Here is a 17,287-nt window from a genome sequence, read left to right as displayed (position 1 = left end):
TAGTTTTGATGACATACCTCAGATTGGTAGCCTTCCCTTCCTGATGCAAGGTCTGGTCATAATACTGGAAGCAATGGCAGTTGTAAAGTAGAATGAGTTACTGTACATAAATGATAGGCACAACTCTGGATTTGGGAAATGTCCTTCTTTTTTTGGAACTGATTTCAGTTCCATTCTCTGCTTTTCTTGTGCCCATGGTGTGTGTGGGGGGAAACAGTGAAGACCAGATCCAGGGGAAAGTTTTCGTGTTTGAAATCAAGCTTCTGTGCCTTGGCCTCATTGCCATAGAAGAATCTGAACTCCAGAGGTCTCAAAATGTTTATCTAATTTATTTAGTGCATGCCCAGCGCTGTTGCATTTAGGGACAGGACCACTCCATGTCCTCATTCAGTCCTAATCTGTTCAGAATTCAGGAGCTGAGTAGTCTGTCAAGGTACAGCAAAGAATTCTGCTAGGTGTCATCTTCCTTTTTTATAATAGCTTGCTAGGAATTTGGAGTGTTTTTTTGTTTTGTTTTTCTATTTAGCAATACTCTCTTTCCAGTGTATTTCTCTTTCAAATAGTTTTCAGTCTTTTCTAGAATTCATGTAAACTACTTGTGTCACACCACCTTCTTTGGCAAGGAGTTCCCCAAATCTATGATTCAAGTAACTACTCTGTTTCAAGTAAATCTACTCCAGCTATTATTGAGCATGCAATCTGTGGGATGATGGTAAACAAGAGTTGAGGCATACATAGAATGAATATTGGGTTCTGAGCACTACTTTCACTCTCCAATTGCACCACTTTGGTAACACATGTTTCCAACAATACTGGAGCACATCCCCCACAGATTTGCTTCCTTGTAAATCCTCTAATAATTTGGAGGATCTGTTTTCTACCAACCAGGCAAAGGGGTTGTTTCTACCAACCAGGCAAATGGTTGATATGAGAAACTGTCAATGCAGTACATATCATTACATTAAACATAGCAAACACTAAACACTGCATACAAAGCAGTACTTTTTATTTATTGTTAGTGTTTTGTATAAATTACTACTGGAGCAGTAATAATTGCAATGCTAACGTATATGGTTTACTATATGTAATTATTATGAAAGATACTTGTGCAAGTTGCRTAGACTTTTCAATTCTTCCATTTTCCTTAAGGCTGTAAGGAATCATATCTTAATAAAAATGTGAACAAAATCATGATTAAAGAGCTAATTTTCTTTTATGGTATATCTTTAAAACTGCTGACATCCTTTTTTGATAAAATGCATTGGGAAGGGTAATTAAAGTGTTATTTGAATGTAATCAATCACTTTTTTTTATATAGTGAAAAAAGGAAGGTTGAATGAAGCAGCTGGTAAGTCTCATTTCTCTTTAAATTTCTGCTTTATATTTTCTTTGTTGGAAGAGATTATGTGTATCGTATATTGATGGTATATGAGAGTTGGGAGAAATTGTTTTGAGTATAAACAGAATGCAGCGTTYAGCCTCTCCACCATGAGGAGGAGATGGTGCCTGAGTTTTCCCTGTTAGGAAGTACATGCTTCTTAAGCATATGTATGCCGAAGCATAATTAACTAACAACTATATAAATTAGGTATAGGCTGTATTCAGCAATTAAATGTTATATTTTATTGATACTCAAGAGGTGATTTAAAAAAAAAAAAAAACAGTTTTGTTACAAGATAAATACTTCTAATAGATTTTTGAATGTTGTAGTTACAGGACTTAAAAAAAAAAACCCCTTTTCATTCTTGAAATAACTCTTTAAATTTGAATAAGAGGATGAGTTAGAAGTAAAGTAGTAAAGGGGATGTCTAGATTCAGAGAGGGGTCCTAAGGGGTAAGGAACTTCTGGAGAAATAGCCATTTGAAAAAGCGAATGACAGAGCTCTGGGAAAGAGAAAACAGTGGAGCTGGGAAAAGACACAAGATGATCAGGTTTGAGTGTGTGATAGGCTCTCGAAACATAGGTCATGAAATTGTTAAATGTGAAAAATGAGAGTTGAAAGTGAATGTAAGATGTTTTTCACATATGCTTTGTTCATCTGTATTTTGGCAATTGTGGTTGCATTTAAGGGAGATGAGTTTWAATTTTGTGCACAAAGGTGGTTGTGGTTTTTGTGGAAAATATCTAGGTGGCATTGCTCAAAATGGCTGGAGTTAAATATAGTAGGTTTCAGCCAAATGAAACTGAGAACAAACAGATTTTGCAACTAGTAAACACTTTGAAAACTTGCCTTTTTGTTTTCATCAGTTGCGTGGAATGAACAATGGGCTAATATGAATTGCTTATTGTTGACACCATATATCGTAAGTCATCAGACTTAAAAATCTATTGACTGTCAGTAGTTTGTTCAGTAAGAACAAAGGTGCATTTGAGAAGACTGGTACACTGAGTTTTAAAAATAAATAGATAACATTGATTCCTTGTTTATTTGAAACAAGTAGTTCCTATTAAATATAATATTTTTAGTCGTTATGTCAAATGTTATCTGTAGTTGGAATAAGGAAGATATATGTACAGGATGTAAAGACCTATCTATTTCCGTTCATGCATTTTAACTGCAGTGTAATTTGGTGCAACCTGTTCAAGACCTCATTGTAGGCAGCAACAGCTCTCCTACTCATTCTGGCTGATTGACTTGTGGGGGATACAGACAACTGAAAAATGGCTTGTGTGCTTGGCCACATATCACATTTTATAGTTTATAAACAGTTCTTCTAAAAAAGTCTCTTTTTTAAAGTATCAGTGTTGATCCATATGTAAGATGCTGGAGGGGAGTGGAAGATGAATTCCATGCAGGCAAGCCAAAAAGCTTTTCTGATCAGCTGCAGCTGTTAATACTATTGGCATAGTATGCCATCTTAAATGATGCACACATTTGAGGCATCTTTAACTGTGTTTTGAATTAAATCCCTATAGCTGTAGAGTTAAATATTTCTAACTTCTAGATCAGTAACAAACTAGGAATATGGTCTTTGCTTCTTTTCAGGTGCATTCCACACCTATGTTGTTTTAAAAGTCCAAAATTTAAAAAGCACTACGATAGACAGAAAAGGAAGCCAACCTTGCTGGGAGCAGGACTTCATGTTGTAAGTAACAGATTTTTTTATCAGTAGCTTGTTTTGTGTCTTCACTGCCTTTAAGTGATTTAGAACAATAACATCTGAGACCAAACACAGTCTGCAGAGGCAAGGACAGAGTATGCAGTTCAGGAATGTAATTAGGCTAGTTCTAAGCAGAGCAAAAGTCAGTTTGAAAGGGTTTTCAGCTGTATTGCCAACCAAAGCCAGTAGGGAGAAGAAAAGGAAAATATTTTCTGTTTAAAATCCTTAATTTCATTTTATCTCTTGGGAATAAAGGAATGAGAGGAAAGAGCAGAGCTCAAATTTGTTATTGTGCAAGTTCACTCTGTTTTAACTGATTTCATAGGAATCAAGTTTTATCTGTCCCTTCGTCTGTGTTAACTTGTACTGTTTCTCATCTCTAATGGMGATCTTTGTCATCTTAACTCATCTCTCCATCTTGTTATCCATTCTTTCCATACATTCCATAGAATGTATTCCATTCTATTCTTCACAGCCTTATATACTCTCACTGGCCAGATGTGTGCAGACATATGAACATACTGACAAACATCCAAAGGAATCTTGCTTTCAACTGTCAATTTCAAAGCGATTTAAAAGAATTGAATGTTTTAACTCCACAATATGTTGAAATAGGGTACTGATCTCTACTTTTTTGGGCTTTCTCTATACCTTTTTAACCTCTCACTTCTACCTGCTCCTGTATTAGTAGCTTTTCTAATGTGCAAATAATTTCATGGAGTGCTGCAATAGACTATTAGCCTTAGCTTATTAGCTAAAGACACTGATGAACTGAAGGTCTGTTTTTTTAAAATATGTATTGTCAATGTTTATATCATTATATTCTGTTTTAGATAGAATGGTAGATCAGAGGTATTCAAAAACAGCTCATGTAAAGCCTAAGTTAAGATTTGGTTGTTCTTCTTCATTTCCAATCATTGTGCTTGCCAAGCAGACTGTTAAGAGCCACTATCTAAATTAGCTGCACTGGAGCGTTGTTTCTCTGAGAACACTAATGAGCATTGTTCTTGATAACAGTAGCTAGCCTTTATAAATGTCATTCTCACTGCAACTGGGAATTATATCATGTTTTGGTGTAGAGGAGTCACTGCTGCATAATACTGCAGTAAGACAGTTTTCTAGCATGTTACTGATCAGAATGTAGTTTTATAAAACCAAGGGGCTTCAGGTGACAATAGTATATTGTTTAATAGATAATTAAATTTCATTATTTTCCCTGGTTCCTTTAGTGCAGGAGGCATTTGAAAATTATTTCAAAAGGTAACCTATTTGTCATTTTTCTGAGGTATTGATTCAAATACTTAATAGATTTGCTTTTCTGTTTTAAGTGCTGTCCTTTTACTCGTGCTACACATGAGTGCTCTACAGCATCAGGGAAAATCAGCATTTTATTAAAGTTATTTTCTGAATTTGTAAGGTAAAAGTTGCTAAGAAATACTGAAGTGCTTCTCTACCATGGTCAGAAATAATTAAATTTAGTTAAAAGTTGGAGGAAATACTTTGAGCTTGTTGTAGCTCCATCTGCTGCTTATTCAATCATAAAGCAATGCAATTTTTTTAAAAGGCCTTATAAATAGGTATTTATAAATGCATTTATATAGACTTTTTCCATATTCTAGTGTATTTTCAGAGGGGAAAAAACTTTCATTGCAAAAGTTGGTAGTTCGTATTCAAAGACACTTTAAGGTTGAATATAGCTTTAATTGTCTATTTTACAGTATAACAGTATTGAAGATGAAGCCTAACAATATCTGAAGATAGAATTTTCCACTCTCTTTCTCTGTGTATTTGTAAAGGGAGAATAAAAAGGGTTGAATGAAGTTTTGTTTGTTATAGCTGTTTAATCACAAGTACAGTGATGTGAAAAACGGAAGCCAATCAGTGCAATAATGACAATGCAGGTCACTTTAGAGCTGTCCTGAGCAGACTGGTGTCCTGTGGAGGCAACAGAAACTCCATATGCATGAGCACAGAAATTCTGAGTCAGATATGCTTTCCTGGGTGTCCCTATGTTATATCCAATCAGTACAACTCTTTTAGAAAAGTAAAGCTACTGATGATTGGGAGATCTGAGCCATTTATTTCCAGCAGAATTGTTGCCTGTATCAGTTTGCAGGAGTCATCCAGAGGATTTGATTCCTGACACTTGGCTCATCTAGTCTAATGTTCGTGACAGTTATTTCTCAGTTATTGAAAACACAACCACTGTATTATAATTCAAGGTGTTATGAAAAAGTAGTTGGGATGGCATTTTCATTTCAATGTCATATATATTGTTTCAAATCTCAATGACTTTTATGTTTATTTTTAGTGAAATTGGTGCTGATGAAAAGGGATTCATTATAGAGCTGTGGAAGAAAGGATTGCTCTGGGATAGCATTTTAGGCATATTATGGATTCCGCTTGCAACTGTTRAACGTGCAGCAGATGTAAGTTGACTTTCTGTGAATATACAAGAATTGATATGAAATCCAGTGAACTTTTAAGTCTCTACAACTACTATAATGACATGATTAATGTAAAATTTTCTCACTTGCTTGGTTCAAGGTGTGATATTAAGACATAATGCACAGGTGATTCTTTTAGTCATACCTATAGCAGTGTCAGGTGATAGGCATTAGCCAGATACCATGGAGTAATGGCCTCTGTTCTGAATGAGGTGTAATTTAGTAAGTGGCTGAAAGTTCACATGCACTCACTAATTACAGGAAAGGCAAAGGCAGTTTTTTTATGTGAGGACAACAAGGGAAATTTGCTCAAATTGAGACTGCTGGCCTGTGTCTTTGTTGTATGACCCTGGGTAAATCTTAACTAAAATGGGCTTAACGATATTCTGTTGCTCTGAGGAATTGCCGCTGTTTCAAAGAGGAAAAGAAATTTGTCCCATAATAGCAAGGATGAAGTTAATTGTAAAATGGAAACAAGGAGAAGAATGTGTAGAGCAAATGGGTCAATTCCAAGAGTTGCTTTGTGTCCCAACAATCACAGCTGGATACAAGAAGGCTCTGCTGAACAGGAGTGCTTTCAAGCTGTTTGCRCAAGGAAGTCTTGTATGTAAAGTGCTGGGAATATTGAAACTACTTGCTAGTGTTGTGAGATGGTATGAACTCAGGAAAAGGAAGTACTTTAGTACTACACAGTTACTGTATTCATGAATCTTCTTTCCTTCACGTAGTCTGTGCATTCTATTTTTAAAAAGTAACTCTGAATTAGAGAAGATGGATTTAATCTGGCACCTGAGACTCCTCATCAGCACCTATTTTTTGATTGAGTGCAAAAAAGCAACATGAAGGTGCAAAAAAAAAAAGTGCAAGAAAGGAGAAATACCAGTCTCAGTGCCCACAAAGAAATGTGTATTGATTATTATTAATATATACATTGAATTGATATTTCACATACTTCGGATTTCATTGATTTTACTCAGAGAATGAAGGCAGGAAAAGAAGGTAGTTCCTGTTTAAGTTAGGAGTAGCTGTGTTCCAGTGCGCTCAAAAGCTGTTTCAGACTCCTAAGCAAGTTACTTAGCTCTACTACCCCTGCTCTTACTGAGTTACAATTGTTGGCACTGTGGTTGTGGCTTACAGTAACTAGAACTTTAAACAAACAAAATGTGCAAATCAGGGGTTGCCCTTAAATTAATTAGGCCTTCTGAGCTTTTATTTATAATTAGTTCACTCTGGAACTTTCCTAGTTATTGAGTTGCTTCAAAAACTGTGTTTTGGATTGTTATTATCATGCATTGGTCACATCAGCCTTGCTAGAATGTGCTTGTTTGTCATTGAGTCAGAGGAACTTGAAGATTTTGATTCATAAAAAATACCTTTCAGCATTCATTTTTTTACCCTAATTAATGTGAATTTTTCTATTTACAAATTTGTTGCAGAGCAAATTTTTTTTCCGGTACTATATCTGAGAGCTTGAAGACCTAGCAACTGGTTACATAAATAAAAGCTGGAAGAATCAAGAAAGGATCCTAAGCCTTTTGGTATCATAAGGAGACTTCTATTGACTTAAGGGAATCTTGGTTGCAGAAGTGGACAGTGCTGTAAATCCTGCCCTAATAATGTTCAAAATATTTTTCCTAGGAAGGCCCAGGAGACTGGTGGACATTAGATTCTGAAATTGTGAAAACTGGAAGTGAGATCCATGGCACAAAAACAGCAACTTCGTATGAGATCCTACTAGATGCCTACTTTGCATTACCATTCGGTGAGTTATACATAAAGAATAAAAAGGGTCTGTAGATATAAGCTGGTAATTAATGAGGATATCTCTTAACTCCAACTCTCCAACAGTCTGTTTTTCTTCCTGAGACAGTGTCTAACGGTAGTTCTGTAGAACTTGCTCATCAGAGCGTTTGTGTGCTTGACGCTGGTAAGTAACAGGAGACTTGCTGAGGGCCACTTCTAATGATCAACCATTTCTAATGATGAGCTACATAATGTTCCATCCACATGTGAATTGTAGAGCTAGAGAAAGAAATATACTTCTTAAGGGTCTCTTACAATTCTGTGGCACATCTTTGACTAGCTACTTCCATATAGAAAAAAATCAGGACTTTTTTATTAGCACTAGATATCTGCTATTACAGTGTATATAAGGGTGGAAATTGGTTATATGTAGAATATTTAGTCTAACCTACCAAGATCTTCTATATACCTATAACAATATAACAGGCCTGAATAAGTTTGCAAAAATGATCTACTCAGTATTTTACTCTTTAAATAGACTAATGAGCTGCAACTTAAAGGACTAATCCTTTAAGGACTAATGTATGTAAGAATAACAATACAAACACAAGCAAAGAACRTCATGTTTGAAAAAGATGGTCCCTACACATTTTTATCTAATGTAATTATAGCCAAGAAAGCAGTGTGGGTGAAAGATAAATTAATCCCTATTCATATTCTGATTTGTAAGCAAGTACAAATGATTCTCGGTGTTCTGAATAAGGTCTTGCATGGTGGAACTATTTTCTTGCTGTTAACATTTGTCTTTACCTGGATCATTCCTACTCTGCAAGTATAATGGGAAGTACACAAGTGAAATGGGTTGAGTCCTTAAAGAGAAAATTCTTTAAGGAACACAACAGAAAAAGATAATTTGTAGGGTATGTAAGAGTATAATATCCATTACAAGAGGAGGAAACAAGGTACGAATGGGATTTATTCCATGTGCAATTGATTATTGCTGGAATCTCCATATTATTAGGGAAATATTTTAAACTCCACATGATTTTCATATATCCAAGCTTCATACATGGAAACTTGCTCTAATAATATTTTTACAAGTTATACACTTGGAGTCCTACTGATTTCAGATTGCTACTCAGAGGGATTGTTGTCATTTTTTAGTTAATGCTTTTACCCTGATTCCCATTAAATTATAGAGATTTTAGAAGGAAATAGCCTGTAAAGACTCTCCATGGAAGTGTCTAGAGTGCTTTGGAAAACCTGCAGAGGTCACTCTTACACTATAGTTCTGTATGCATAGGAGAAGATAAAAAGCATTAGGTTTCCCTTATTGAGAAAGCCACATAATTAACCTTCACCATCTACCTGCAGTCCCTTTGAGATGACATATTCTGTTGAATAGTTTTCAGTTCAACCGTAACAAGCTGAGGATCTGTCTTTGGCTGCTGAAATCAACATAAGCCTCTTTGTTAGGACAGCTTATATCAGACAGGTGGACTGTTTCATGAAAGGTGCCCATTTGAGAATACTAGATACTTTAGCTTCATGAAAATACAAAGAATCCAGTATAAATCAGTATAACACCAATATAAACTCCCTTATGTTGTTCTAACTGTATGCTTTTATTTTGTCTTAAAACACTGAATGAATTACCTTTCGGCATCATTAACTTGGTCATGGATACTGAAAGTATTGGCTAGTTCTGGCTGTAAATTATTTCTGCAAAGTGATGATTTCACCGTTAGCATTTAGGTTGAGCTCTGCCAAAAGGCTGTCAAGTAATGAGGATCTCTTAAAGTTCTGCTTGCAAATTAACGGCTATGTGCACACAATTCTAAAAGTCAATTTTTAAAGGATAATTAGATTTCATGATTAAATAAGTTTCAGATGTCCTAGATCATCCATGTATTGAGAAGGCAAGAAAATGTAAACAATATTTTTTATATTTTTATTGCAGCCAGTATTAGAAGCCTGCATCTTGCTCTTTAATGTTCATTAGATAATATTAGGTACATAAAATGCATTCACTGAATAGTAGGACATGTGCTGTTAATAAAGCACCACACCTATCCATACCCACCCACCCTATGCAACAGCCTACTGTAGTACTTAGATACTTTCACTGCTTGAGAAGGGGGATTGAACTAGATGATCTCTAGAGGTCCCTTCCAACCTTAATCAGTCTGTGATAGTTATATTTATCTCACAAAAAAGGATGGAGCTGTGTATGATTGAAAATACAGTGATGCTGCCAGTTATGTGGAGCAATTGGTCTGCCTGGGCAAATAATGAAAGCATTGAACTTGAGWTTTACTCATTGATACTTCTTTAAATTTGTTTTATTGGTGTTTTATGATTTTTGAAATGATGTTGTAAAGGGCTTTAGATTCTTGGTACTGAAGCACAGAAGATAAATATCTTTTACAGGTGTCCAAATTTTATTACGCTGATAAAGTTGAATAACATCAAAAGTATGCAGTGAACAGAGGGTAATAGTGAAAATTATCTCAAGCATTTATTGCCTAACAGAATAAATATTATGCATACCTTGGTGAATTGCTTGTCTCATTAACATCATTAAATGCAGAAGGATCATTTTCACACATAAATATCAATTTTATAACTCTGGCAAATGAAGCAACTTTCTAACAGGTATAAAGTGCATGCCATCAAAGATTTCTTTATACTTCCAGAATTTTGTAAGAGAAATTTGGTTTGTAAGAATCTGTTGCAGAACTGCCCTAGAGGAGAGTTTTGTTTTGCTGCTACTTTTATGTGGCTGTAAAAATCTCTTAAAATTCTTGTTTTTTTCATTTCTTTTTTCTTCTCTCTGAGAAGTTCGATCTAATACTGTTAATCATTCAAGTGCACTGAAGCTTTATAGAGCAAAAATGAGGGCATATTCTTTCAGCTCTTTTGGGAAGTTCTTGAACTGCCGAAACAATCAATACTCAGCTTTTGTTTGAGAAGCAGCAAAAGAGAACGTGGTTCTTTTCCTAACATCTTGTCTGTACGTTTTCCACAGGGTAATGTTTCTGTTCATGCTATTTTAGCTTCAGATATGTCCTTGCAATTGTAAATTGCAAGAGCCTGATCTTCAGTCTCATACCACAAGTATGCTTTGGAGTAGAAAGCTTTCAGTTTAGTGGGAGAACAGGCCCTTGTTTTCCAAGTCACAAGGAGATTTATATAAGGGAGTTGGGAGAAGGGATTCAAGCAAATGCAAAGGAATGGATATAGCAGAAGAGAAATGAAGTATAAAAGAGAGGGAGACGAAGTTAGGAGAGCAGGAAGGAAGARATATTTCTGGATGGATCCACGACTAGTTACATAGGTTCTGGATCTGCCCAAAATACACTACACCTCCCCTTGTCATGGCACTCTGTTTTGTGGGGGATCATATGTGCACAGATCTCACCCTGATGTGAAGCAGTAACATAATAAAATTAGTTTCCCATATTGTGATACATTTTTATAATTGTAGAATAAGAATAACCATTGGTTTACAAAGGGCTTTGAATTTTTGAAACAAGAAAGATAAACTTAAAGAAAACAATGTAGAGTAGATGGTCCAATTAACTCCATAGTAAAGAGATAAAATGCTAATTGCCAAGTGTACCAAGTGTTTCTGTTTTAGTGTTATGCAAAGACAAGCAGATTTCTGTTTTATCAACTGTAGAAAAGATAAGGAAGAAAACCTTCAGGGAAAAAAAATCATTTTCTTTTGAGATCACCTGAGACTTCTAAGTCAATAGGACTTTGTGTTCAGTCAAAAGCATAAGCCTTGTAAAAGTTATTTCCCTTTTCTTTGTACCTTGTATAGTGAACAATAACTAGAGGAGGTGAATATAATCTTAAGTGGAATATTTTTGATAATAGCTTTTGCTTTCCAAGTCACTTGCATGTCTTGGGAATTAAGATGTTATTTTGCACAGTAGCCTATTGGCTACAGAACTTTAATCTCTTAAGTCATTTTAGAAAATACCATTCAGGTATTTACCACTTAGGAAGGCTTGAAATTTGACTCAATATCATTTTGCCATTTATATCAATTGGCAAACAATGATATGAGGTAACACAAAAATGAAGTAACAAAAAGACTCATTCTTTTCAATGTACCAGACACTGTACTAATCCAGTGATACACAAGAAACAGCAAATGAGAGGGCAAAAAGAACTTCTCATAAAATTTTGATCAGCATGGAATAAGAGCCTGAAAAAAATCATAGTGAGGTGCTTAGGAAACCTTAGACATCAGCCTGTAAAATGCTAAGTGCAAGTACCTTAGTTTGTGTTACAACACACAACTGAACAGCTTTAAAGTTACCATTGCTTATTCAGTAGAGTATTAACTTCAATAGAGCTTAACTTAAGCATAAGTTCCTTTTTTTTCCAAAATGCTGTCTTCCTTTTATCTTCGTTTCACAACAGCATTGCTTTTATTCTGGTCAAAAGCTGGGACATAAATTTTGCTTTTTTGACAGCTACCCAGTGTGGCAGTTTGTAGGTACTTTGTCTAGGCGTGAAAGAAAATAACAAGTGTATCTTAATATGTGAGCAAAACATCAGACATGGGAAGAGATATGCATCTGAACTCTTCAAGTAAACATGGAAAAGGAGTGTTTCTGGCTCAGGGCCAGATTATGGCTTACATAATGTAAATATAAAATGCTTTTCAGACAAGGCATTTCAGCTTTCTCCAAAGAGATAAGAGCTCGGGTCAGTTTTACCACTGATAACAAGTGGAATTAAAATAATATATGTTTATTTACCAGATTTTTTTTGAGTTTTTTGAATGCTGTGCACAGGTATAAATACATCATCAGTTAAGAATTGTAATATGTCTGGAAAAAGAAAACATATGTTTTCCAATCCAATAATAATCTGTTATTCAATAGAGAGGTGAATTGTTCCTTTGTGTGAGAAAAAGGAAATGGCCTAAGATTTTAGAAAATTAAAAGGTTGTCTTGGAACTTCATTCCAGATGTTATTGTAGGAAGTCGTTTAATTATAAAAAAATATTATGGAATCAAGATAATTATTCATGAATATAATGTTTATTTTTCTCTTTCAGAAGTTCTTCTGGTAAAATAGCCTGAGAAATTCCAAACATTTCCCTTTCTCCGTAGATATTCATGAAGATATAGATTGTAGAGGCTGTCATAGAAGGACTCCTCTCCGAGGCACAAGTCATTCACTTCAAGATACACTCAGTCTGTCTTCTGTGGACTGGGGTCTCCACATGAAAAAAGACACACTAAGGTATTTTAATTTGTCCTTCAAACCTGTATGTTAAAACTTTGTTTTTTGAGTGATTTTCAGTTAAACACACATGAATATTTTAAATAAGAAACCTGACACCAATAGGAAGAGCAAATACCATTTGTACAAGTATGCAGTGGGACAACAAAGTTGATCAGTCAGTGGTCTATAAGATTCCTGAATAGTGTGTCTCAAAATACATTGATTTCTATATGCGTAAGCATTCAAAATACTCAGGTGGTTAGAGCTGTCACAAAAAGAAGTCACCTCAGTGAAAATAGTGGGGGGGAAAAAAAGTGAAAATAAAGCTCATTGGGAACCCTGCTCTCCCTGATTGTTAGTCTTCAACCTGGTGGAGCAGGAAGGCTCCTCTGCCCAGATCACATGCCATATGAACAATGAAATAGTTCATACTCGGTAATATAAAGGCTTTACAAAATGTGGAGCAGAACTGCTTACAACCAAAATAAGCTAAAAAAGGACTCTGTCACAAACTGCAAATTATATGCCATGACATCAAATGATTATGCTTAATAGGCTTAGAGAGGTGTGAAAATGTTTGTGTCGTATATTTTCTGCAAACACTGTACTGTATGTGACAGCAATTTACATTAGGMGTACTAATGACACTAAATTACAATGCCTAGACAGCGTAAAATTCAAAAGAAGCAATGGAACAGTGATGGATTTTTATTCCTGCATGTTTCTTTAGGTAATAAAAATCCTGTTTGACTTAAATGTAGCAAAAAGCAGCAGAAACACACAAATCTATTTCCCGCTTTTGAACTGCAGAGGATCCTGAGGATTTGTGTACTGAAATTATACTTACTGTTTATAGACTTGCCTATTTTTGTTTAGATTCACACTTGTGCTGCCACCAGAAAATGAGATCTTCCCAACTTCCAATTAGTCTATACCAACCAGCTGCATGGCACAGTCACTAACAATCAAGCTGCTAACTGGTGATTTGGAAATTTAAGTTTGGCAGGTCTCTAATAACTCTGCATCTTGCTTTTAAAACAGTGTGGATCATGGTGGAGGGAAAAGCRGGACAATTCTTTGTGTTAATAAGATAGGAGCATCGTGGCTAAAGATTACAATCATTTTCTTTCCACCTTCTGTCAACTGCATTGAGAATCTATGGCAGTTATCTAGCAAGATTAAAATTAGCCTTTGTTAATGCCCCCTTGTAGTTTTATAAGGCATTTATCCATCGTAAAGCAGCACAAATTAGCATTTAATKGAATTAATCTTTATTAGTTTTGAACAAGCAGCAGTTGAAGGGGAGAAAAAAACAACTAAGATTAAAATAATTACTGTCTCCTTGTTTCTCTGGGTTGTTGGAGATGATATTCCATAATGGATACAAGGGGGAAGGAATGGAGTGGCAGCAGTCGTGTTACTTTACTGAGATCATCTTTTGCAGAGTGGAGTTGAATTTCTGGTGGTTGTCCAGGCAGCCTGGAAGAGTGTTACTTGGTAGTAGTTTCTGAGCAGAAAAAAGAGCCTGCTTTATGTTAGTGTAAAGTCTATGTCACTTCTCTTTCTCTCCACTTGCAAACTGGAAAGAAAGTAACTTTTATTGTTAATTTTGGCTTCCATGCCAGCTGTTGCTATTTTTATTCATAGTTCTATCAGTGTCTCTCACTGTGTTTATCAGATATGTCTGATAAACAGACATCCTGTGGGCAGTAGTTACTAAAAAGATGTGTTGTCTTCAGGCAGGTTAGAGCATGTTCTCAGGAAGCGCAGTAAGAATATATGCATAGCTCATGGTTTAGCCAAGTGTCTGACAGCAGTGATATTAGAAAAATGGCTTAAACACAAGAGTAGAAGTGATGAGTGCTTTCACGTTATTTAGTTACCTACTTGAGAAGATAACCTGTTGCATAAGCACATACATGACACTTTCAGGTACAGTTAAATAGCAGAGTCATAGTGCATGCAGTTCTTTACAGTATTACTAGGAAATGAGACTCTAAAAGGATAACCTGATTCATAGATTCATTAAGGAAATAGACTGTATATAAAAGATGCTACACCATCTTTCTTCTATTGTGATTTTTGACCTGTTCAAATTTATTAGCATGTTCATATGGGATATTTATATTTAAGTAAAAGTGCTTCTTTAGGGTGAGAGCTGTTTGGTAATGAGGTCATTCAGGAGTTACTTCCTTATTTTTCTAAGCACATGTCTGGTCATTAGTAAGTCATTTGGGCTGACATATCTTTTCCAGCAGAGGTCTCAKTCTCTGTATAAATTGGGCTAAACCAGAAGATTTTAGCTGTCTAGCCTGATTATGGAGTTCCTTGGTATCTTTTTGATACACACTAATAGTTAAATAAACTCAAATTATCTGGAACAAAGATACAGAGATCATTTCTTGATTAATCTGTTATTTACATAGCTATGTGCTTCAGTTATCAAATTCATGAAWTTTGTTCAATTTATTCATCAAATCTATGGATTTCTCTGTGGCATTTGATATTTATGGTAAACTACCTAACATATAGACTGATAGCCAATTAAGTGTAACTGATTAACTTTTGCAACAAATAATAAAATAACTAAGATGCAGAAGAAAAAATTCTGGGAGATGTGATAAATGGTTAAGTAATTCCTTACTAGACCAATTTATTTTCTCACAGATTCCTAAAAGAAAAAGAATGAAATTTWWWAAAAAAATGAGTTTTCTGTGAGAAAATTCTGAAGCTTGCTTCAATGAGTCTTAATGACTACATTTTTTTAAAAAAATAGTAGTTTTTTTTAAATTTGGTAACTGTCTTAAAAGAATATGGTTGAAAACTTTAATAAAATAAAGATAAATTAGCAACAAGAGTTTGAAGAGAAAACATTGAAGTCAGCAGAAACTGAGAAATAGGACATTGAGAAAGACGACAATTCTGTCGGAACAGCCAATGAAGTATATATAGGCCTGCTAAGAGTAGTAGTAGGGAGCAAAATAAATTTCTTTTGGCAAGGCAAATTGCATTTCAGAACAAATGATGGCAATTTAAGTGGTCATGTTCCTTAACATTTTCTCTTTCTAGAGTTCTGCCAAGTAGATTTTGTTAGTTTGGCTTTTGTTTTTGAAAATTACATGATTTAATTCCACACTCTGAACATTTCAGTAGGATCTCTTTAGAAGGTTGTTTTAAATAATACAGTTTAGAGCTACAAATTTCATCTTTATAGTACTTTTTTAAGCAAAACTCTTCATCCTCAAGATTTCTCAAATAAAGAATCTGGACTTAAGAGGTAGCTAACTGAACCAAGGCAGTCTGGCCCTGAACTTCAGCAGAAAATATTGCAAGTAAGAAGTTTTGGTAGTTACAAATGTGTTTGTAAGAAGCTAATCTCTGAGATCTGTCTTAGGATGCTCAGGCCAGCAGAGCCATGGCCAGGCACTGGTAAGGTTGGAGAGTATTTTCCTGTAGCACATCCCCAGCTGGCATTTCTGGCCCTAGAATGAAATGGGGCTCCTGGAACCACAGCAGGGTTGTGGATGATGGTCAAAGGTGAGGCTGGTCTAATAGAGCTTGTTGGTTCAYTTAAGGTCCAGACAGAGACACCAAACAGAGAATTACTGCTGATGAGCTTCTAAATTAAGAAATTATTGATGATAAATGAAGAAGCAAACTGAATTTTTATCTTGTTCATACTCTTGTGCAAGCGGTTTCTCACAAAAGATACTTACTGGATTTACTTATGCTTAGAGTGAACTGAAGAAGTCAGTCTCTGGAGGTGAAGTGGTTTTTGGTTTTTGATAATTGGTTTAATGCAGCAGAAGTTTTAAACACAGATTTTTCAGATCATTTCTTATTTTTGAGCATGACTTTGTAGTCTTAACATAGGAATGAGRTAGTGGTGGTGAAGTTCCCAACAGCAACTGTCAACAGCAACTGTGATACTGTCTAGATCGCATTATATAGGTCATCCTGTTTGATTGCAATGAAAGAAATCCCTTGTTAAATATAATAGAATATTTGTCATTGAGTCCATAAAATCCTGCATTTTAGTATGTTCTAAAAAAGCATTTGTCAGAAAAATTGGTTCAGCAATTTGTGTCTAGATCACATGCACAAAAGATGGCGGTGAAGTTAGACACCTTGAGGTATTCATAAAATAACCCATGAAACTTGATTATAAAATAGATTATGTAATTATAAAGTGTCTGTCACACAGCAAAAGTCACTCTTAGCTTTGAAAATTTATGCATGTTTGTTTATATAATTTTGCTCCTAATAATCAGATTATGTATTTTTTAATTCTTCCCAGGTGTCTTTAATGCCTATTGTTATTGGAAGCACTCTGATGATTGAGTTTTAGTTGATTTCATTATTAATATTCATGGTTTTATACAGTGTTTATGGTAACACCTTTTCATTATAAAAAGATAAATCATTCTGACTTCCCCAGAGAATCAGAGTAATAACATTTTTTTGTGATGTATTCTTTGTCGATGTAGATGGAATACAAAAATAATTAAGATTTTAATTTTGGACTAAGATTAATTATAGTGTATGCCTGAATAGGTACTTATGGGCTCATATAACTTTATTAATGCTTTTCAATTATATATATGTAATTTTTCATTCCCAAAGTCTTTATGTGCTATAAAGGTTAGAGTGCTTTATTTAGGTCTTATGTAATTATAATTTATAATCATTTAATTGGATAATAATATGCATATTTATTTTGGTAGATAGCTTTGTCAGCTTCAGGGAAT

General features: G+C 34.9%; 1 protein-coding gene across 1 annotated transcript in view; it reads left to right on the top strand.

The window, feature by feature from the left end:
* LOC112952843 (protein unc-13 homolog A-like) overlaps nt 1–17,287 on the top strand; it is a 44,953-nt gene that overhangs the window by 9,379 nt on the left and 18,287 nt on the right. The window contains exons 2-6 of the mRNA XM_026045783.1: nt 1,319–1,348; nt 2,988–3,087; nt 5,414–5,531; nt 7,188–7,311; nt 12,425–12,557. Coding sequence (XP_025901568.1) covers nt 3,083–3,087; nt 5,414–5,531; nt 7,188–7,311; nt 12,425–12,557 — 380 coding nt within the window. The 5' untranslated portion in view covers nt 1,319–1,348; nt 2,988–3,082. The remainder of the gene's footprint in view (nt 1–1,318; nt 1,349–2,987; nt 3,088–5,413; nt 5,532–7,187; nt 7,312–12,424; nt 12,558–17,287) is intronic.

The sequence above is a fragment of the Nothoprocta perdicaria genome, unplaced genomic scaffold (genome assembly GCF_003342845.1).
Source record: "Nothoprocta perdicaria isolate Ctin4 unplaced genomic scaffold, notPer1 scaffold_41, whole genome shotgun sequence".
NCBI classification, from domain to species: Eukaryota; Metazoa; Chordata; class Aves; order Tinamiformes; family Tinamidae; genus Nothoprocta; species Nothoprocta perdicaria.
Note: the sequence above shows the minus strand (reverse complement) of the source record. Positions and strands in the feature narration are given on the sequence as shown.